General features: G+C 43.1%; 2 protein-coding genes and 1 pseudogene across 3 annotated transcripts in view; 2 read left to right on the top strand and 1 right to left on the bottom strand.

Moving 5' to 3' along the window:
• LOC618268 (sialic acid-binding Ig-like lectin 5) overlaps window positions 1-23066 on the top strand; it is a 58384-nt gene that overhangs the window by 11651 nt on the left and 23667 nt on the right. The gene's annotated exons all lie outside the window — the stretch shown is intronic.
• Window positions 4232-15311, bottom strand: ZNF175 (zinc finger protein 175). The gene is made up of 5 exons (XM_002695231.7): window positions 15153-15311; window positions 13135-13396; window positions 11613-11739; window positions 11127-11222; window positions 4232-6976 (listed from the first exon to the last, which is right to left on the bottom strand). The coding sequence occupies exons 1-5, from the start codon at window positions 15158-15160 to the stop codon at window positions 5163-5165; spliced, it is 2307 nt and encodes a 768-aa protein (XP_002695277.4). The 5' UTR covers window positions 15161-15311; the 3' UTR covers window positions 4232-5162.
• Window positions 20945-21044, top strand: LOC112442475 (uncharacterized; annotated as a pseudogene).

Here is a 23066-nt window from a genome sequence, read left to right as displayed (position 1 = left end):
AAGAACTTGGACTGGGGAAGACCAGAACCAAGGGCTATGTGTTTGGTCTAGACTGGCTTAGTCTGGGCTCTGTTTGAGTAGCTGACTAAGGGAAGGGCTCATCCCACTGAGTCTGGGTCTCTGAGACCAAAGCTTGTTGGACTGGGCAGCAACCCAAGGGGTAAAGTAAAGCGCTGGGTCTGAGGTCTGTTAGATGCCTGTTTGAATCTTGGCCTTGCCCATTACTGCTTGTGTGGCGTGAGGTTGGGACCAGTCTTCATCTCTCCATCCATATATCCATTCATTCAATACACTGTTCTTCAGTATGACTGTGTATAAATTTGGGGAATCTGCGCTCTGTGCTACTGTTTTCTCATTCATGAGTCCAAGGTTCATGAGATAATGAGTGTAAAGCAATGAGGCCAGTGCCTGGCACATACTAGATGCTTAATAAGTGACAGTGATGATGCTGGTGGTGGTGGTGGTGGTGGTGCTGATGGTCATGATGATGATGTAATAGTTATGATGGAGGTTAGGGGACTGCTAATGATGTTGAAGATGATGAAGATAGTGATAATGGTGGTGATGGTGATGATGAATATCATGGTAATGATAAGTGATGATGGTTATGGTTAAGATGGTGATGAAGATGATGATAGAGGAGGACAAGGAGGAATGGCAGATCTTATCCTGAGCATCAGACCTAGTCTTTGTCTGGCAGGAGCAGGAAGAGAAACACAGACGGTCCCCAGTCTCTCCTGACCTCTGCCTCCCTCAGACGACCCCTTGAAGGTGATGATCCTTGAGAACTCTGAAAATGGCCAAGAAGGGAGAGCTGAGAAACTGAAGATGCTGAGTCTGCCAAGGATGGGGGTGGGGATCCAAGGAAAGTTTCCTGGGGGGGGGGGTAACCTTTGAGCCTTCCTGGACAAGTCTGGGAATAAGAAGGGGTTCCAGGCAGGAGAATGGCACTTGGAAAGGTGAGAGAGGATGGGCCTGGCAAGTGGCAGGGACACCACTGCCTGTGGTGAGTATCTCCATCCACCCCAGGTGAACACCACCACCTTCAACTGGGGCAGCCTGTGCAACATGGGGTTCTGGGAGGCCATGCAGGAGGAGGACTGGGACCGTGTCTTTTTCCACAATGTGAACCTGCTCCCAGAGGATGACCACAACCTCTGCATCTGCAACACCTTCCCTGCCCCTGTTCCATGGCCATCGACAAGTTCAATGACATGTAGGTGGAGGGAGGGGACCTCCTGTTGGGGGACTCTTGGCCAGGCCCTGCCCATCTGTACAGTCCAGGCCGTGATCCCTGGGGCTGATGATGGAGAGGATGAAGAGGCCTGGGGAAAGGCCTTATAGATGGGGAGAAGCTTCCTCCTGGGTGTGGGTATCAAATGACAGTGGGATTAGTTATCATTGGGGGGGTCAGGATGCATTTAATAAAGTGGTAGGCAGAGAAGTTGTAACAGAGGTCAGAGGAGAACTTGTAACAGGAGGGACCATTGATGGGGTCACAAGATGGGCCTGTCAGATGATTCAGGGAGGGGATTTCCAGGGTTACATGAGGGGTCATCTCAAGGGGCAGGGCTGCCCCAGGATCAGGCACAGGGACATCCTAGGGGTCAGGGAGAGGTTACCAAGGGAGAGAGTGGGGAACGGATAACCCAGAAATAAACCCTGTGCTCCTGGCTAGCAAAGGGCCAGGGCCCATTGCCTGAAATGCCCTGTGCTTCCAACTCTCCCTGCCTCTGTAGGCTGCCCTACCGAGGCTACCATGGAGGGGTGTTTGCCCTGCACCCCATTCACTACCTGAGGATCAGTGGCTTCCCCAACACCAGCTAGGGTGGGAATTAGGAAGACAGTGACATCACTGCCAGGTAGGGGGCGCTGATGTGGGGAGCCTCGCTCAGGGCAACAGGCCCCTCTGTGGTGCGGGGGCCACGGGGTGCCCAAGACTGAGTGAGAATGTGAACTGTGTTGGATTGCGGGAGACACAAGCTACTCTGGCCTGAGGGGCCGGGTGTGAAAGGAGACAGGCATCTGGCCTCACATCCTCTCCCCTGTAAGGCTGCAACTCAGCTGGATGGTCCTCTTATGGCTTCATCTGCTCTTTGGTTGTTACCACATGCTGGAGGAGGGGCAGGACCCCAGCTGCAAGCAGAGCTCCCAGAGGTGAGTTAGGGTGTGGGGCAGGGGTGGCCAGTCCTGGGCCTGTTCCCAAGCCCTCAGCTCACACGGCTGCCCCCTCAGTCCCTCCAGTCCTGGCCTTCTGGCCCAGATCCACCAGAAGTGGCGGCACGATGCTGCCAACTCACCAGGATACAGGCTGCTCTCCAAGGAGCTGTGGCCCCTCTACACCAACCTCACCATGGACATCGGCCCCTTAGTTCCAGAAGCCCCCAGGCTGAGGGGTATCTGGAGCCTAGAAAGAATCCCCTCAACCATCCCACCTAGTTTCTTGTTAAAGGAGGCTTTATTTTACTGGCTTCTCTCTGCCATTCCTAATCCCCATCCTTTCATTGCCATTCATTTGGTCACACAGGGCCCCACTCAAATTGACCATGCTCTGGTTCTTTCCACACAGTTAAAGTGCTTAATGCTTATTCACCTGTTTATTTCTCACAAGGACTTGTGGGGTAGTACTACTGTCATCTTCTTTTGAAGACCAGGGGCAGATAAATATCTTGCTTGATTGATATAGAATCAAGTAAGGAACCCAAGGGCTTCCCGGTGGCTCAGTGGTAAAGAATCCACCTGCCAGAATGTAAATTGATACAGCCATTATGGAAGACAGTATGGAGATTCCTTAAAAAAATACAAAAAACTAGGAATGAAACTACCACATAACCCAACAATTCCACTAGTGGGCATATATGCTGAGAAAACCATAATTGAAAAAGATACATGTATCCCAATGTTCATTGCAGCACTGTTTACAATAGCTAGGACATGGGAGCGACCTAGATGTCTGTCGACAGATGAATGGATTAAAAAAGCTGTGGTTCATATATACAGTGGAATATTATTCATCCATAAAAAGGAATGTATTTGAGTCCATTCTAATGAGGTGGGTGAACCTAGAGCCTATTACACAGAGTGAAGTAAGAGAAAAACAAACTTCGTACATTACTGCATATATATGGAATCTAGAAAGTTGGTAGATGAACCCATTTGCAGGGCAGCAATGAAGTTGCAGACATAAACAGACTTGTGGACACAATGGGGGAAGAAGTGGGTGGGACAAATGGAGAGAGCAGTGTGGAAACATATACATTACCATATGTAAAATAGATAGCCAGTGGGAATTTGCTGTATGACTCAGGAAGCTCAAACCTGTGCTCTGTGACAACCTAGAGCAGTAGGATGGGGTGAGAGGTGGGAGAGAGATTTAAGAGGGAGTGGACATATGTATACCTATAGCTGATTCATGTTGATGTATGGCAGAATACAACACAATATCACAAAGCAATTCTCTTTCAATTAAAAATAAATAAAAAGAATCCACCTACCAATGCAGGAGACACAGGAGGTGCAGGTTTGACCTCTGGGTCAGGAAGATCTCCTGGAGGAGGAAATGGCAACCCACTGCAGTATTCTTGCTTGAGAAATCCCATGGACAGAAGAGCCTGATGGGCTACAGTCCATGGGGTTGCAAAGAGGCAGACATGACTGAGCAGGCACTGATGCACAGGAACCTGGCTCCTGGGCCTGTCTACTTACAAACTATGCTGTTCTACTTCTTTCTTATAGCCAAAAAAAAAAAAAAGGAGGGGAGTGGGAAAAAAAATAAAATACATGGAGACTTCCCTGGCAGTCCAGCAGTTAAGACTCTGAATTCCCAATGCAGAGGATACAGGTTTGATCCCTGGTCAGGGAACTAATTTCCTGGATATGGCAAAAAAAAAAAAAAATGAGGGTAGGTGAATAAATTACAGCATGTCCTCATACTGATAGAATACTGATGCAGTCACTGAACAGCTGTGTTGTAGACTGAAAAGAACAACTGCACAAGGTATGTGATATGATTTGATGCTTACAAAACAAAGAGGGAAGAGTACCTATATAGGTGTATGCTTATGAGCATAGTAATGAGTGTGTGGGAATAACAAGTGTTGGCAGACTTCTCTCTGAGCTGGAGGGTAAATACTTTCAGTTTGCAGGCCATATGGCCTTTGCCACAACTACTCAGCTCTGCCACTGGAGCACAAAAGCAACCACAGACATCACACAAAAAAATGAACATGGCTGTGTTCCAGTAAAACTTTATTTAAAAAATGTGTGGCCAACCAGATTTGGCTGATGGACAGTTTGCTGACTCCTGACATAGGTGATTAGTAGCCTGTATAAACATATAAAAGACTCCATACTAAAAGGTTCACCATAGATGGTGGAGGTGGAAAGGGGAGAGTAGAGCTGAACTAATCATGAAAGAAGAGAAAAACTACACTATGAATATCAGAATCACATTTATGCATTTACCAAAAACAGTACATTCATCTGTCTGTGTACATAAAGAAATTAATAATAATTGTGCAACCTCAGGATGTAAATTCAATAGGGAGTAAATATGATAAAACAATTGTTAGGTTCTTTTTAAAAATATATAATCAACACCTCTGGTTACACAGTGAATTCTGTAGCAAAAACTACAGAATTGAGTATGTGTGTGTGTGTGTATACACACTGACCTGCAGATATAAATATGCATACATACATAAGTATACAGATACACACACACATACTTAATATTGCCAAGTCATCATTTAGTTTGCTGGCAGCCTAAAAATAATGATATTCCACATTAAACAGGGTTATCATTATAGTCCCACAAATTTTCCTATAATCTGGTAACCATCTGTCTTACTCTATAGAAACTCTCTTCTCAATGTATTAGGGTTTCTTCCTCAAATGAATTTTGTAACTTTTAATGAAGCTAGTACAAATATAGATATTTCCACTCATCCTTAAAAGTTCTTTCCTGAGTTATTTCCCTCACATAAAATATGTGTAACTTGGAGACATGCAGTGCCTCCCTAGAGCTTTTCTGAAGCATGAATTCTATAATATATGATTATATCTGCCTCATGTTTTTTCTTCAAGAAATTCAGTTAGTTTCATTGATGTTTATGATGTTTATGCATACTAGGAATTGACTTCTGGGTAAAGCCTTGCACAGATTAACTGCTTTTATAAGATTTATCTCTGGTGTGAGTTGTCTGGTGTTTATTAAAATTTGACCTGTTGTTGAAGCTCTTCCCACACTTGGAACACACATAAGGTCTCTCTCCTGTGTGAATTCGTTGATGCACTTTGAGTTGTGGTTTCCTACTGAAGGATTTCCCGCAGTCACAGCATTCATAAGGTTTCTCTCCAATATGTGTTCTCTGATGTGTGATTAACTCTGATTTCTCAACGAAGGTGTTCCCACACTTGTAACAGGCAAAGGTTCTCTCTCTATTGTGAGTCATCTGATGTTTATGGAAATTTGATCTACCATTGAAAGCCTTCCCACATGCAGCACATACGTAGGGTTTCTCTCCCGTATGGATCCGCTGATGCTCTCTGAACTGTGACTTGGAAGTAAAGGCCTTCCCACAGTCACTGCATTTGTAAGGCTTCTCTCCGGTGTGAATTCGCTGATGCATGCTGAGGATTGACTTCTGGTTGAAGGCCTTCCCGCATTCACTGCACACGTAGTGTCTTTCTCCAGTGTGAATTTTCTGGTGTATGTTGAGGTGTGACTTTTGGGTAAAGGTCTTCCCACAGTCACTGCATTCATAAGGTTTCTCCCCAGTGTGGATTCGATGATGTATATCAAGTTGTGACTTGGAAATGAAGGATTTCCCACAGCTGTGACACTGATAAGGCTTCTCTCCAGTGTGACTTCTCTGATGTACAATCAGGTGCGCCTTCTGGATAAAGGCCTGGCCGCATTCAATACACACATAAGACTTCTCCCCTGAATGGATTCTCTGGTGCAAGCTGAGTGTTGACTTCTGGGTGAAGGCCTTCCCACATTCACTGCATACATACTGTCGCTCGCCAGTGTGGATTTTCTGATGTATACTGAGAGTTGAATTCTGGGAGAAGCCTTTCCCACATTCACCGCATTCATAGAGTCTTTCTCTTGTATGAGTTCTCTGATGTCTGAAGAGAGATAACATCTGGAAGAAAGTTTTTCCACATTCATGGCATTTATGGGGCTTCTTTCTAGTATGAGTTTTCTGGTGTGTAACCAATTCTGGCCTCTGAATGAAGACTTTTCCACATTCCTTACATATATACGGTATGTTACCTGTATGATCTGTCACACAGACCCCGAGTTTTGGTTGTGAGGTGAAGGCTTTCCCACATTTACCACATTCCTGGAGGTTTTCTACACTATGGAATCTCTGTTGCTCAAGGAGGTGTGACTTGTGGGTCAAGTCCCTCCCACATTCAGTACACTTATCTGGTTTTTCCTGAGCATGAACTTGATGCTGTGTGAGTAACTGTTTCTGGCTGAAGGCTTTTGTACATGTATTACCTTCACGGAAGTTCTCTCCTGTGTGAGTATTCTTGCAGCTGGCACTGGAAGAGCTATGGATAACTGGCTGACCAGATCCAACCATATCATCAAGGTGTTTTGTGATACTGCTTTGATTTTGATGAGTTGCTTCTAGGTTAGGCTTCAACCTTTTTGCAACTGAGCAACGTTTATGAGGTCCCTTTTGTGAAGAAACAAGGTGGGGCTTTGCCTGAATGACTGTTCCAGGGTACTTGTAGTCACAGTCCCTCTCTGTGTTCAGTGTTTTCTTATTGAAGAAAGCCCCCTGATGTGAAGGTTTATTTTGATTTTTAGGATCCCTCTCTGTTTGGTCAGCTTGTTTCCACAGTTCTTCTAAAATGGAACACCATGAACCATCTCTTGTGACTCCACCCATCATCTCATTGTGAAATGAAGCTTCTTCAGAAATTTCCCGTTGTGGGGTTTCAAGCCCAAACTCCCCTTCTAGAAGGAGAACAAGATGAAATAGATACAGTGAACAATTAGCAAAGGATAGAGGAGAAGTCACATGGAGCTGACTGAGATTGTGCATGGAGAAACTGCTGAGTCATATACCAATGGTCATGCTGATGGTGATCAAGAGAGAAGTCACACAGCCCTTACTATATGTCAGCCACTTAGCTGTATAGCACTTAGCATTTGCTAGGCAATGTTCTATGTGATGCACACATAAATTCATTCAATCCCCACAACAATCCCAGGAAGTAACTATTTATTATCCTGGTTTTCCACATGAAACAAAGGAAGTACAATGGTTAAATAATTAACCAAAATCACTTTGCCCAGCCGTGGGGAAAGTTAAGACTTTAACAAAGGCAACCTGACCCCACTCATGCAGGTGATCTAGATACCCAGACCTAGTGCAATGACTACAGGATAAAAGAGACAAGAGTGTCATAGGGCAGCATCTGTGCACAGCCAAAGCTTGAAGGAGGGGTTCAGAGTGCAGAGTTTTCTCAACTTACAATGAGGTTATGTCCTGATATGTCCATGATAAGTTTAAAATATCATAAATCAGAAATGAGTTGAATACACCTAACCTACTAAACAAAGCTTAACCCAGCCTACTTTAAATGTGCTTAGAAGACTTATGTTAGCCTAAGGTTGGGCCAAAGCAGCTAACAAAAGACCTATTTTATAATAAAGTGTTGAATATCTCATGCAATTTATCGAATTCTGTACTGAAAGTGAAAAAAAGAGTGGTTATCTGGGTACAGAAGGGTAGTAAGTGTATTGGTTGATTCCCCTTATGATCATGTGGCTGACTGGGAGCCTGGCATCATGAGAGTATAGTACTATATATCACTAGCCTGGGAAAAGATCAAAATTTACAATTCAAAGTATAGTTTGTACTAAATGTGTATGACTTTCACAACATTGTAAAGTTGAAAAATTGTAAATTGAACCATCACAAGTCAGGGAACATCTGTATAGGTTTTCATTAAAGATCTACATTGTGATTAATCTCCCAGCTTCCTCCTACTTGTTAGAAACAATACCAAAATCATTCAGCCCTAGATATCCTCTGATAGACTATTAAAGCATCAACCCTGACATAGCCAAGCAGTGAAAGAATACCTATACTCAAACTCTCAATTCTATGAAACTAAAGTTTGTTTCCCTGAACTTAGTACATATCCCAAGAAGGGTAAACTGGAAGACTGGACAAACAGGCTGTCCCCTAGAGGCTGTCTCACCCTCTTCCACAGAGGTTAACTATGGCCAGGCACATGGCAGCCAAGCCACATAATGACTCACAATTTCCTTTGCAGTGATATGTGACAGTGAGACTGTTTTTGCTGACGAAATGGGCATACAACATTATGCACCACTTCTAGCCAGAGAAACACATCACAGTTTCTCAGTACCCTCCATCCCTTTTCTGCCTAATAGAACCTGGCTTTGGTTGCAATGCACTCATTCCCAAAGATTGACAGCATCATAAAAGATGGTACTGCAATGACAAGAGAAAAATTTCAACACCTGAATGAATACAAAACATAAGGCTTCCTGCTGAACTGACTTTAGAAGTGTTTTATAGGAGGAGAATTATTCTGGAAATTATTCTACTGGACCTTGGTCTCTTTGTTATAACTTTCAGCTTTATGCTACTCAATATACCATTTTTTGGTTAAGAACAGGAGTCACTGATCATCCAGTTTACTAGTAAGAACATAAGACATAACAGATTCTTTTTAAAAAGGTGGCTGAATTTTACTATTACTTTATCCTATCAGAGATTTAAATACTGAGTATGGTTAAGACCGTCACGTCTTGTTTTCTTTTCTCTTTCAATCACTTGGATAAACTATCCCAGACCCTTGTCCTGTTCCCAAACCTCAGTCATCTATCACTTTTTTTAAAAAATGAGAATGCGCTTTATTTTTACCATTTTTAGTAGGTATGTATGTGTATGTGTGTGTGTATATATATATATATAGCATTACTTCTATGCAGAGTACATCATGAGAAATGCTGGGCTGGAAGAAGCACAAGCTGGAATCAAGATTGCTGGGAGAAATATCAATAACCTTAGATATGCAGATGACACCACCCTTATGGCAGAAAGTGAAGAGGAACTCAAAAGCCTCTTGATGAAGGTGAAAGAGGAAAGTGAAAAAGTTGGCTTAAAACTCAACATTCAGAAAACGAAGATCATGGCATCTGGTCCCATCACTTCATGGGAAATAGATGGGGAAACAGTGAAAACAGTGTCAGACTTTATTCTTTTGGGCTCCAAAATCCCTGCAGATAGTGACTGCAGCCATGAAATTAAAAGACACTTACTCCTTGGAAGGAAAGTTATGACCAACCTAGATAGCGTATTGAAAAGCAGAGACATTACTTTACCAACAAAGGTCCATCTAGTCAAAACTATGGTTTTTCCAGTGGTCATGTATGGATGTGAGAGTTGGACTGTGAAGAAAGCTGCTGCTGCTGCTGCTGCTGCTGCTGCTGCTGCTAAGTCGTTTCAGTCGTGTCCGACTCTGTGTGACCCCACAGACGGCCTCCTTCCGGGCCCAGCAACCCCACGGACTGCAGCCTACCAGCTCCGCCGTCCATGGGATTTTCCAGGCAAGAGTACTGGAGTGGGGTGCCATTGCCTTCTCCAGAAGAAGAAAGCTGAGCACCGAAGAACTTGATGCTTTTGAACTGTGGTGTTGGAGAAGACTCTTGAGAGTCCCTTGGACTGCAAGGAGATCCAACCAGTCCATTCTGAAGGAGATCAGCCCTGGGATTTCTTTGGAAGGAATGATGCTAAAGCTGAAACTCCAGTACTTTGGCCACCTCATGCGAAGAGTTGACTCATTGGAAAAGACTCTGATGCTGGGAGGGATTGGGGGCAGGAGGAGAAGGGGATGACAGAGGATGAGATGGCTGGATGGCATCACTAACTCGATGGACGTGAGTCTGAGTGAACTCCGGGAGTTGGTGATGGACAGGGAGGCCTGGTGTGCTGCGATTCATGTAGTCGCAGAGAGTCAGACACAACTGAGTGACTGAACTGAACTGATAGCATTAAAATCTGAGAAAAAGAAATAAATCAATCTTTGGGGTAATCTATCAATGTCATCTTGACTGAACTCATGATGACTGGGAATCCACAAATCCCATTAGGAACAAAATAACCCAAGCATGAGAAAATACGTGGTTTATGGTGATACCCCTGGAATTAAGAAAAAGAGTCAACTAAATTGTCTTTTAAAATATATATATATATATAGTAGAATTTCTAAAATAACAAGTTAGAAGACTAAGATGGGAGAGCCAAGAAACAGAAGAATCTTTGGACAAAACGTATAAAGTGAGAAGAATTTCTGATGTGCATAATGATTCCAATTTCTGATTTCCTTAAAGGAAATGAGACACCCCACAGGAACTGTCCACCATAAAGCTAAATAAGAGAACATGGTTTAGGCATGGGGACTGGAGGCACTGATAAAGGATCATCAGGAAAAAAAAAAAATTAGGCCTTAAGTGTTGAGAATAGAAGGGTCCTTTAAAGTAATTCCTCTATGAAGGGATAGCCAGAGGGAAGTACAGGGGCCCAAGTTGGAGGCACCACAATTAGGAATAAAGAAGGATTCAGTGCAGAAAAAAAATGAGTTCAGAGGACAAATTAAAAAAAGGCCTTCAGGAAATTCCACAAAGGGATAAAATGAGACGACAAAAGCAACATACAGATGGAAAATCCAATCAGATAACAGATATGATGAGATGCTCTGTTCCCAGAAAAATGAAAACAGCTCTATCATAACATGGGCCATAAATGAGAAATTTGATAAATATTATATATGTTGGGAAGCAAGATGTAAAAATGATTAACTTAGCTGGATTAAGTGTAGTCATATCCAGTGATCAGGCAATCCCCCTTGACTATCCACCTCTGATTAATTCTTATGTTGGCCCCTATAGAACATTTACAAAATAATGTATGGCAGTATTAGCCTTAATGGCATACATTACAAAATAATGTATAGCAGCATTAGTTTTAAGGAGTAGGAGATAACGTGTGTCCACCATTGGGGAATGGATAAGTGTGGTAGGTTGAATATGGCCCCTCATGGATCTACACGACTTGACAGTCACTCACCATGATACCTCTGACATGGGAGTTCAGTCTTCCTCACCCATGGTTCCTTTCCTTCTTCAATCCTGAAAATGATCTCTGGGTTGGGAATGTGATACCCTGTGAATAAGAAAGGATATTGCATTAGGATGTGGTATTGGGCTTCAGAGAAGGGCATGGGAACCCACTCTAGTATTCTGCCTGGAGAATCCCATGTACAAAGGAGCCTGATTGGCTATAGTTCATGGGGTCAAAAAGAGTCGGACACAACTGAAGTGACTTAGCGTGCAAGACATACATTGGGCTTCAGAGGTCATTCAATGAAGCTTTCTTTCACTGACACATCTTTCATTAGGAACAAAGTAACATTCAAAGATGACCAAGAGGAATGAACAATTTGGGACAAGCCCAGGACAAACTGATTACATTCTTCAGATGTCCCACTGCATGCCACAAGAAGGAGGGACATCTCGGAGGCCCGTCCAAGAGTCCCAGGTCAGCTGTGCTCACCCACAGAGAAAAAGTGGCTGTAGATCTCCAGCATCACATCCTGATACAGGTGTCTCTGGGCAGGGTCCAGTTGCTGCCACTCCTCCCTGCTGAAGTCCATGGTCACATCCTCAAAAGACACTAACCCCTATAACAACATACCCCAGCTCAATGAGAATTAGTCATCATTGGTGAACTTACATACAGGGGTGTGTTCTTAATGACTTCACCATGATATATATGGCTTCCCACTAACTACCTGTTTCATATTGTATGAAATCAGAATCAGGGCAAGAAAACAATATTTTTAATATTAAAATAAGAACAAAGCTAATAAGGATTAGGTTGGCCAAAAAGTTTGTGGTTTCTATATGTTCCTTAACAAACTTTTTGGCCAACCCAATATCATGCATCTTAACACCTTAGCTGAACAAGAAGTGCTCTTAAAATTCAGCCAACTCCAACACAAAATGAAATACATTTTTCTACAAGGCAGTGTTTGCCACTATTATGGGCTGAATTGTGCCCCCACCCCCACCCCCCCCCACTCATTCATATGCTGAAGTCCTAACCCCCAGAACCTCAAAATGTGTCTGTATTTGGAGATACACAGGATTTAATGAGGTCCTTCGGAGAAGGCAATGGCACCCCACTCCAGTACTCTTGCCTGGAAAATCCCATGGATGGAGGAGCCTGGTGGGCTGCAGTCCATGGGGTCGCTGAGGGTCGGACACGACTGAGTGACTTCACTTTCACTTTTCACTTTCATGCATTGGAGAAGGAAATGGCAACCCACTCCAGTGTTCTTGCCTGGAGAATGCCATGGACAGGGAAGCCTGGTGGGCTGCCGTCTATGGGGTCGCACAGAGTCGGACACGACTGAAGTGACTTAGCAATAGCAATGAGGTCCTTAGAGTGGGTCATTGTTATTTTAAAAACACACGAAAGGTCATGAAATACATAGAACAACTTGGAATTTCAGGAAATCTTGAGTATAACCAAGAACCCTGCTTCCTCACTCCAAAATATCAAATATCAATGTCTACATTATTCCTGAGCACTTTTATTCATCTTTTAAAAGAGGAAAAACCACACGGTCCTTAAAAGCTAGTTCTTGCTCTGTGACTGTAAATTCTGAGGACAGAGGAGAAACCAGCCAATCTCCAGTGAGGAGGAGTCAGGTGGGGATCAGCTGAAACAATGCAAAGACCCAGCAGTGGATGGAGGATGAACATGTGGGTGAAGGATGCCTGTGCTGAGCAGGAAGGAGTGAGTATTTCCTGGCCTGTGGCTGGAGCTATGGTTTCTTCTTCCTTTGCCCCAGGACCAACCCTCTTCTCCTACACATCCTCCTGCATCGGTCAGTTCAGTTTCCTCTATAAGACACAGTGCCTGTGGATGAGGAAACATTAGCTATCAGTTCTCTGCTCTCTGCCGGAGAATCCACATTGTCTTGACACAAGGAGTCCAGAGTCTGCTGCTTCCTTTGTCTGCCCTCAAGTTCCGTAGAACTACCCCTGGGGTGGGGGTGGCTCCCGCTTACCTCACACGATACGTCCTGCTCCTCTAAACCCAAGACCTGGGGCCTCTGGGGCAAATTCATGTCAGCAAGCATGTCCCTTCTGGGCTTCAATTCTTGGTCTCTCTTGCTGACAACACCACTCTTTCCAGGAGCCTGCAGCTGGGTGGGCATCAGAAGGCTCCAATCAGAGCTGCTAGGAAGAGTCGACCTGAGCTGTGTAGGGAGATCCTGCAGTCTCCGTGATGTGGCCTGACCCAGGGGCTCTGGAGGGACACTGGAAATCCTGGAAAGGCAGTAAACGCATCATTACTCATCTAATATCCATGCCAGAGGAATTTTTGAGGGCCATTAGGTGAAAGTCACTGTTCACAACATGAGGGTAAACAAAACTCAGGAATCTATTGGGGTAAAAAATAAGATGGAAAAGATTTGGATTAAAGTTCATGAAGGTTTAACTGCAGCTCTGACACACCTTTTAACTATGAGAAGAGAGAGAGATTATTTTAGTGGCAGTTTCCAAAATGAAGAGGAAGGTATTTATCATAGGCAATGAGAAACTTCCATGAGTTGAGGTTTGTCAAGTCCTCAGAACCTGCCAGGCACATGATAAACAATAAAAAATAAAATAAAAATTATTTTATTACATGCTGAATAAAAATCAGCAAGTTGCTGAGTCAGGTATCAGATACCTTGAGTAATTCTCACACCACCCTGTCAGCTAAATATCATCATTATACCCATTTGAGGGCTTCCCTGATAGCTCAGTTGGTAAAGAATCCACCTGCAATGCAGGAGACCCGGGTTCGATTCCTGGGTTGGAAGATCCCCTGGAGAAGGGAAAGGCTACTCATTCCAGTATTCTGGCCTAGAGAATTCCATGGACTGTATAATTCATGGGGTGGCAAAGAGTCGAACTGAGCAACTTTCACTTTCACTTTCGTACCCATTTCGTGGATGAGGAAACCTGAAGCTGACTGCTGTTACCTAATTTGCCTTAAGGTCACTCAGTCTCCAAAGGGAATTCTGACACGTCCCAGTTGCCACTATCCCATGTGGTCTACATAGTCAATTTCCAGAAACACTGTTTACATTTCCTGTTGGCTTCAGAAAGCTTAGGCTTCAAGTAGCCCATGTCTGGAACTAAGGTTCTGGACATTTCAGTGCCCATCCATAATACAGACAGCTCAACCTTTTCCGACAAAATTCAAATTCAATGTATGGAATCCCAGCTTCATTTGGAAAACCTGCAGACATGTACTAGGACTCCCAATCACCATTAGATAACCCCCAATATAGGGTTCCAAATAATGCACCCCAGAAGAAACTATCATTGATTTGCTCAACACCCAGTCACTTATCCTTAACCATGTCCACAGAGACCCAAGTTGAGACCAACACTGACCCACTCATTCATTTCCAAAGGACAACACTCACTGCCCAGAAAGCAAATCAATCAGCTTCACAAACCTCCATCACTGGCCCACTAGGTCTCCCATCAACTGGTTCCCAAATGCTGCCCTTAGCACCCCGAACACTTTACTGATTTCACTGATCCTCCCTCAATCACTGTCTCCCTTGAGTGTGTTACAATGTGACCCTCAAAGCTCCTGCTCCCAGTCAGCCATTGCCTCCTACAGTCCCCCAAGCAGTGGACCACTTCCCCAGGTGGTTCCCAGTACCATACCAAGGCCTTCTTAAAGACCCATGTTCACTATCATATAAATAAATTTCATGGGCCAACATATAAACTCTGAATTAAAGTACACTTGGAATTCAAGTTACAAAAATACTTATATACATACAGAAATAAGGCAAGAAAGAGTGAAAATCAACGAGCCAAGCAGTAAACTTAAATTAGAAAACCCCACTTACTCTATAGCTCCCATCACTAAGAACCCCACCACTCACTCCGCAGACTCGACATCACTCATTCCACAGACCCCCATCACTCGGCCCCCAATTCCCAACATCACTCACACCAAGCGGATTACCCCCCTCATCGACCCCGCAGATTCCCCATTGCTAATGTTCCAAATCACCTCAGCATCCCACAGGCGATTCACAGGTTAGAAGAGTTGACAACAGAAGCGAAATGGCCGCTCTGGGCCACTTCCGATTCGAATCCCTGTCAGGATTTGGGAGGCTGTGTTTGAACGTTGCTCATGCTCACTAGCACCTTGGAAGCCACGGTCTGCCAATAGTTATCATGGCGTATCAAGTCCGTTGGTCTATTCCGCGGTTCATTTTCCTTCAGGGACGGTATCGGGAGAACAAGATGGCCCCGCCCATAAGGATTATATTAGGGAGGACGCCATTTTCAAAGACTCTCCATTCCGTACAGCCAGGGAACGCACTAGGCAATCTTCATAGAATTGAAGTCTTGGTGGTGTTTCCCATTGGCGAGGGACCAATTAAAGATGTGTGTAGATATAGTGCTAGGAGAAAAATAGCATTGCATATTCTGAAAAATATCCTTTCTCTGTACTTTTCACACTGATTAAAAGCCCCTTTCTCACTATCTGGCCTCTTCCCTGTCAAGGCTGCCCAGATGGTCAGAGATCTGTCGGGAGCCCAAAGGTGCAGAACTTGGCAGAGAACTCCTAAAAGCTTCGTGATTTCCTTAGTAATGAGAGCCTTTAAAGAATCGTGTGACGTTAATGAGGTGATTTTTGAGAGGGCTAAGGCATTTCTCATTTTACTGTTCTTCATTGTGCTTCACAGATATTGCCCCCCCCCCCCCCCCCGCTTTTTTTTAAAAAACAAGTTGAAGGTTTGGGGCAGCCCAGTGTAGAGCAAGTCTGTTAGTGCCGTTTTGCCAACAGCATTTGCTCACTTCATGTCTCTGAGTCACATTTTGGTATTTCTTGAAGTATTTCCATTTTTTTATTATATTTTTATGGTGATCTGTGATAGTGATCTTTGATGTTACTATTAAAAAGATTACAAATCTCCGAAGGCTCAAATGATAGTTAGCCTACTTTAGCAAAAAAGTATTTTTGAATTAAGCTTTGTACATTAAAAAATATTTATTTTCATTTATTTTTGGCACTACTGGGTCTTTGTTGCTGCAAGGACTGCAGCAAAAGCCCTTGAGGTGTTGAGGTGAGCAAGGGCTGCTCTCTCATGTGGTGTTTGCACTTCTCTCATTGCAATGGCTTCTCTTCTTGCGGAGCACGGGCTCTTGGTGTGTGGACTTAAGTAGTGGCACATGGGCTTAGTAATTGCAGCTGCTGGGCTCTAGAGCACAGTCATAGTAGTTGTGGTGCTCAGGCTTAGTTGCTCTGTGACATGTGGGATCTTCCTGAACTAGGGATAAGAACCCGTGTTTTCTGCATTGGCAGGAGGATTCTTTACCACCAAGCCACCAGGGAAGCCCTGTACATTTTTTTTTTTTTAGAGACATATTGCTATGCACTGCACCGTGTGATGTAAAAATATAGTGTAATCATAACTTTTATGTACCAGAAAATTTTAAAAAATATATTGTTTGCCTCACTTTATTAAGGTATTTGCTTTATTATGAACTTGAACTATCTCCAGGTATGCCTGTCTGCTAAAATGTCTGTGTGAATTTGAATTCCTCAGTCAGAGGGCACACACATTACCAGTGTTGATAGAATACAGTATGGCCAAATGACTCTCCAGGAGGTTGTACCAATTTGCATCACCATCCCCTATAATGCGACTCATCTCTGCTTCTCTCCAACCTCAACAGCAGTGTACATTAGCACTGATTTGGATCTTTCTATCTTACCAATGAAAAATGTACCCATTATAGTTTTAACTAGAATTTCTCATTATAGACATGAAAGTAAAGTATTTTTAAGTAGGTTTCATAATGATTACTACTTTCCATTCTAATCTGTTCTGCCAACCCTGAATATTCATTAGGACTGATGGTGATGCTGAAGTTCCAATACTTTGACCACCTGATGTGAAGAGCCTATTCATTGGAAAGACCCTGATGCTGGGAAAGATTGAGGGTGGGAGGAGAAGGGGATGACAGAGAATCAGATAGTTGGATGGCATCACCGACTCAATGGACATGAGTATGAGTAAACTTTGGGAGATAGTGAAGGACAGAAAAGCCTGGCGTGCTGTAGTTCATGGGATCACAAAGACTCGGACATGACTGAGCAACAACAATCTTTTCTGCTGTTCTGCCATTCAATGGCTGTTCATATCTGTCTCATGATTATTAGTGTATATTTCTTTCTTAAAAATTTGGATAATTCTTTTATATAGGAACTACAATCATTAGTCTATAATAGGATTATGACTATATTTTCCTGGCTTGTCCTTGTCTTCTGATTTCATTTACCTTGGATTTGCTATCCAAGGTAAATATATTCTCCTGGCTTATTCTTGTCTTCTGATTTCATTTACCTATCCAAGGTAAATGTTTTTTGTTTTATATAGTTGAACTATATAAATATAAAAAATAAATTTAAATGTATAAATAAATTTGTGAACTTATGTCTTGAAAGCTTTAAAGCTTTTAACTATTTGCTTATCACTCTGGCATTTCCAACTCTGAGAGTATATATGATGTTGTGAAATGTGACATAAAATGGAGTCACTTACGTCAAGGGTATTTTTTTTTCCTTAATGGAGCTAGGAGGCCATTAAGGGGGTGGACCTTACACACATCGCCACCAGGTGGAATCTTGAACTTTTCAACTGGGCCAACCACAGATATTTCAAGAACTCTGCAAGAACACCTGTGACTTGTCACAACAACGAACTTTTTCCACCCTCTAGTTATAGCCTTAGCAGTCAAGCATGTTCAGCCAACACTAGATCCTGCCTCCAACTCCAGTGAAAATTCTTTGTAATGCAAATCTCCCTTCTTTGCTTTTAAAACCCCCTGACTTTTACTCCCATGTGGGACACAGTTTCGTTGCTCCCTGAATTTGTGTGCCCCAAATTGCAAGTCTTTGATCCCAAATAAGTGCTTTCTGCCTGCTCATTGCTTCCTAGGTTTATTTAGATTGATGATGTATGTATTATAATGTATACACATATGCACACAAACACAATTACATTTATGTTTATATTGGATTTATATTTACATGTAATCTTGCCAAGGTTTCCTCTCTTCGCCTCTGCCCCCCACACATCCATGCCCACTCCTTTCCTTTTGCCTTTTAGGATTATTGTCTGTGCCTTGAAAATCCAAGGCCACTTCTCAACACAGTTGTTTCTTCAATTTCATTCTCTCTTCTTGCTTAGATGATTATTATATCTGTAGAGCAAGGTGTTTTATAGCCCCTGGGTTTGACTCTGCTTAAAGGGATCCTCTTGGGGCCAGCTTCATACTCACCTGTGGATCATCTGAATCTAGGTGAGCAAGCTCTTCCTCAGATGATCTACACCTAAGCCCCCAAATCCCAAGGGAGGCTGGCCTTGTCTGTCTTCCCCAGGGTGAATTCTCTGTAGTCTTAGCCCATAACTTCCTCTTACAATTCCCCACAAAATTGGAGGGTCCTGGAGGCGCTGTAGTCAAAGCTATGGTTTTTCCAGTAGTCATGTACAGATGTGAGCGTTGGACCATAAAGAAGGCTGAGTGCTGAAGAATTGAGACTTAGAACTGTGGTGTTGGAGAAGACTCTTGAGAGTTCCTTGAACAGCAAGAAGATCAAACCAGTCAATCCTAAAGGAAATCAACCCTAAACATTCATTGGAAGGACTGATGCTGAAGCTGAAGCTCCAATACTTTGGCCACCTGATGTGAAGAGCTGACTCACTGGAAAAGACCTGGGAACGACTGAAGGCAGGAGGAGAAGGGGACAACAGAGGATGAGATGGTTGGATGGCATCACCAACTCAATAGACATGAGTTTGCAAAAACTCCAGGAGATAGTAAAGGACAGGGAAGCCTAGCATGCTACAGTCCATGGGGTCGCAAAGAGTTGGACTGACTGAGTGACTGAACACCAAGAGTTGCATGGTTGGGTTTGTGGACTGAAACACTGTCTCTCTTCTGGCCATGGTGAGAGGCAGAACACGGAAGCTCAGATGGACAGAGTCTCTGTCTCCTAGGCACTTCCCTCACTACAGCTCACGTCTGTGCATCAGGTCATACTTGCTGACTTTTCTCAGCCAGAAATAACCTCTGTCCAGTTTCATGTCTGGTCTCCTGAACTGGCCCCATGGGAGAGGATGGGTGGATGTACAGATCAGTCCTTGCCTGGTGTCCTGGTCCCTCCCCTACACTGCTCTGACCTAATGGGATTTACCCCTGCAGGCTACATTTTCCAGATATCTTTATTAGCTAGCCTCCCACTAGGTTCAGTTAGTCAAATGCTGGAGATTAAAATCAAGAAAATGGAACAAAATAGAAAGCCCAGAGATAAATCCACGCACATATGGACACCTTATCTTTGACAAAGGAGGCAAGAATATACAATGGATTAAAGACAATCTCTTTAACAAGTGGTGCTGGGAAAACTGGCCAACCACTTGTAAAAAAGAATGAAACTAGAACACTTTCTAACACCATACACAAAAATAAACTCAAAATGGATTAAAGATCTAAACGTAAGACCAGAAACTATAAAACTCCTAGAGGAGAACATAGGCAAAACACTCTCTGACATACATCACAGCAGGATCCTCTATGACCCACCTCCCAGAATATTGGAAATAAAAGCAAAAATAAACAAATGGGACCTAATTAAACTTAAAAGTTTCTGCACAACAAAGGAAATTATAAGCAAGGTGAAAAGACGGCCTTCAGAATGGGAGAAAATAATAGCAAATGAAGCAACTGACAAACAACTAATCTCAAAAATAGACAAGCAACTCCTGCAGCTCAATTCCAGAAAAATAAATGACCCAATCAAAAAATGGGCCAAAGAACTAAATAGACATTTCTCCAAAGAAGACATACAGATGGGTAACAAACATGAAAAGATGCTCAACATCATTCATTATCAGAGAAATGCAAATCAAAACACTATGAGGTACCATTTCACGCCAGTCAGAATGGCTGCAATCCAAAAGACTACAAGCAATAAATGCTGGAGAGGATGTGGAGAAAAGGGAACCCTCTTATACTGTTGGTGGGAATGCAAACTAGTACAGCCACTATGGAGAACAGTGTGGAGATTCCTTAAAAAACTGGAAATAGAACTGCCTTATGACCCAGCAATCCCACTGCTGGGCATACACACTGAGGAAACCAGAATTGAAAGAGACGTGTACCCCAATGTTCATCGCAGCACTGTTTATAATAGCTAGGACATGGAAGCAACCTAGATGTCCATCAGCAGATGAATGGATAAGAAAGCTGTGGTACATATACACAATGGAGTATTACTCAGCCATTAAAAAGAATACATTTGAATCAGTTCTAATGAGGTGGATGAAATTGGAGCCTATTATACAGAGTGAAGTAAGCCAGAAAGAAAAACACCAATACAGTATACTAACGCATATATATGGAATTTAGAAAGATGGTAACAATAACCCTGTATACAAGACAGCAAAAGAGACACTGATGTATAGAACAGTCTTTTGGACTTTGTGGGAGAGGGAGAGGATGGAATGATTTGGGAGAATGGCATTGAAACATGTATAATATCATATATGAAACGAGTTGCCAGTCCAGGTTCGATGCACGATACTGGATGCTTGGGGCTGGTGCACTGGGAGGACCCAGAGGGATGGTACGGGGAGGGGGGAGGGAGGAGGGAGGAGGGTTCAGGATGGGGAACACCTGTATACCTGTGGCAGATTCATTTTGATATATGGCAAAACCAATACAATATATTAAATTAAAAAAATAATTAAAAAAAATTTTTTTAATAAAATCAAGGAAGAAGTGCTCGAGATTCAGCGGCTCAGATATTAAAATCAGAATGATAGAGAAGATTAGCATGGCCCCATGCAAGAATGACACGCAAACTCATGAAACGTTCCGTATATTTTGGATTAACTGTCCCAAGAAAGTAGAAGAGGGCCCTTTCTGTACCAAGAGGTGACTTGAATTTACATGTTGAATGCTGTAATCAAGAACAAATAACTAGGCTCTACAAATTAAACCATCCTGTTTTCTCTTTAAAAAATACATCAAGGAAGAAAATGTAAAATCCAGGGTATTTCTTTCTTCCCCTCTCTTTGCATTGTGCAACCTCTCTGGCAGTGACTGCACCCCACCTCTGAGCTTCTCCCAAGAGAGAAGACGTGCTGTGGTTTTGGAGTATCTATTCACAGGAGACAAACTCCAGCTGCTCATCCTGGGGTCTGTTTATCTCCTGCCTCATTACCAGTCTTGGGTTTCATCCCAGATCTTTCATTCTTGTTTCACTTCCCAAGCATCCCCATCCCCCCTAGGTCTGAAATGTATTTCCTGTGCAATCATCAATTTGTAGACCTGAGTTATTCTGATGTTATTCCTGCTCCTTGCAGTTCTTTTCTAACTCCTATCCTTCCCATGACCCTGAAATGCTTCATGTTATTATAAATGAGGAGAGTCATTTCCGATTCTTTGCTTCAGATCCTCACTCTGACCCACTCTGCATTTCCTGAAATCTGCCTCATTGTGACTTTATGGCCACTATTGCTTCTGGTGATGGAAAAATCACCTGAAAATTCTGCCCAACTGGAGTTGCTGGCGTTTTCCCAAATACCTATATTTTCCCCTTTGTTGTTATTGTTCAGTTGTTAATTCATGTAAAACTTTGCAATCCCTTGGACTGCAGCACACCAGGCTTCCCTGTCCTTCACTGTCTCCTGGAGTTTTTGCAAACTCATTGAGCTGATGATGCCATCCAACCATCTCATCCTCTGTTGCCCCCTTCTCCTCCCGCCCTCAGCTTTTCCCAGCATCAGGGTCTTTTCCAATAAGTTGGCTCTTCACATCAGGTGGCCATAGTATTGGAGCTTCAGCTTCAGCTTCAGCATCAGTCCTTCTAATGAATATTCAGGACTGACTTCCTTTAGGGTTGACTGATTGATCTCCTTGCAGTCCAAAGGACTCTCAAGAGTCTTCTCCAACACCACAGTTCAAAAGCACCAATTCTTAGGCATTCTTTACTACTGGAAAGACCAGCTTTGACTATACAGACCTTTGTTGGCAAAGTAATGACTTTGCTTTTTAATACACTGTCTAGTTTTGTCAGAGCTTTTCTTCCAAAGAGAAAGTGTCTTTTAATTTCATGGCTGCAGTCCCCATCTACAGTGATTCTGGAGCCCAAGAAAATAAAGTTTCTCATTGTTCCCATTTTTTTCCTATTTGCCATGAAGTGATGGGAATGGATGCCATGATCTACATTTTTTGAATGTTGAGTTTTAAGCCAGCTTTTCCACTCTCCTCTCTCACCCTCAACAGGAGGCTCTTTAGTTCCTCTTGGCTTTCTGCCATTAAACTGGTATCATCTGCATATCTGAAGTTGTTATTTCTTCCTGTGGTCTTGATTCCAGCTTGTGATGCATCCAGCCCAACATTTCTCTTGATGTACTCTACATATAAGTTAAATAAAGAATCCCGAAGACTGCATCCTCTGTGAGACTCCAAACTCCTCCCCTGGCTGTAGGGAATAACACTTTGAAGATGGCAGCCTCCAATAACTAGTTCAAATCGGTGGGATCAAGTTGTTTGCCTGATGAAACTATTGAATATATGTGAACAAAGGAAATAGAGAAAACCTGTCATTAGCCATGATAACTACTGGCAGCGAGTAGCTTCAAAAATGCTAGTGAACATATGTTTTGATAGATGGTGGTCAGAGAGGTCAAGCTAGGACTCTGACACAAACTGGAAGTGGCCTAGAGAGATGGCTTCACTGATGTTACCACAGATTTTTCACCCACACAGTGCTTGAGGGAAGCTGAGGTGATATAGCGTGGTTGTTTGGGGGCTTTTGGGGGCTCAGTGATGGGATGTCTGTTTGTGGCAAGTGGTGACGATTCTGTGGGGAGAATAATGGGGAAAGGGGTCTGAGAGTTGA

The sequence above is a fragment of the Bos taurus genome, chromosome 18, assembly GCF_002263795.3.
Source record: "Bos taurus isolate L1 Dominette 01449 registration number 42190680 breed Hereford chromosome 18, ARS-UCD2.0, whole genome shotgun sequence".
Classification (NCBI taxonomy): Eukaryota; Metazoa; Chordata; class Mammalia; order Artiodactyla; family Bovidae; genus Bos; species Bos taurus.
Note: the sequence above shows the minus strand (reverse complement) of the source record. Positions and strands in the feature narration are given on the sequence as shown.

Excerpts from the sequence above, each read along its gene's own strand:
- ZNF175 (XM_002695231.7), bottom strand. Across the intron at positions 11,740-13,134 it reads AGCAGGACGTATCGTGTGAG|GGGTTAGTGTCTTTTGAGGA; the intron begins GTAAGCGGGAGC and ends ATGTTGTTATAG. Across the intron at positions 6,977-11,126 it reads CCCATGTCAGAGGTATCATG|AAGGGGAGTTTGGGCTTGAA; the intron begins GTGAGTGACTGT and ends TTCTCCTTCTAG.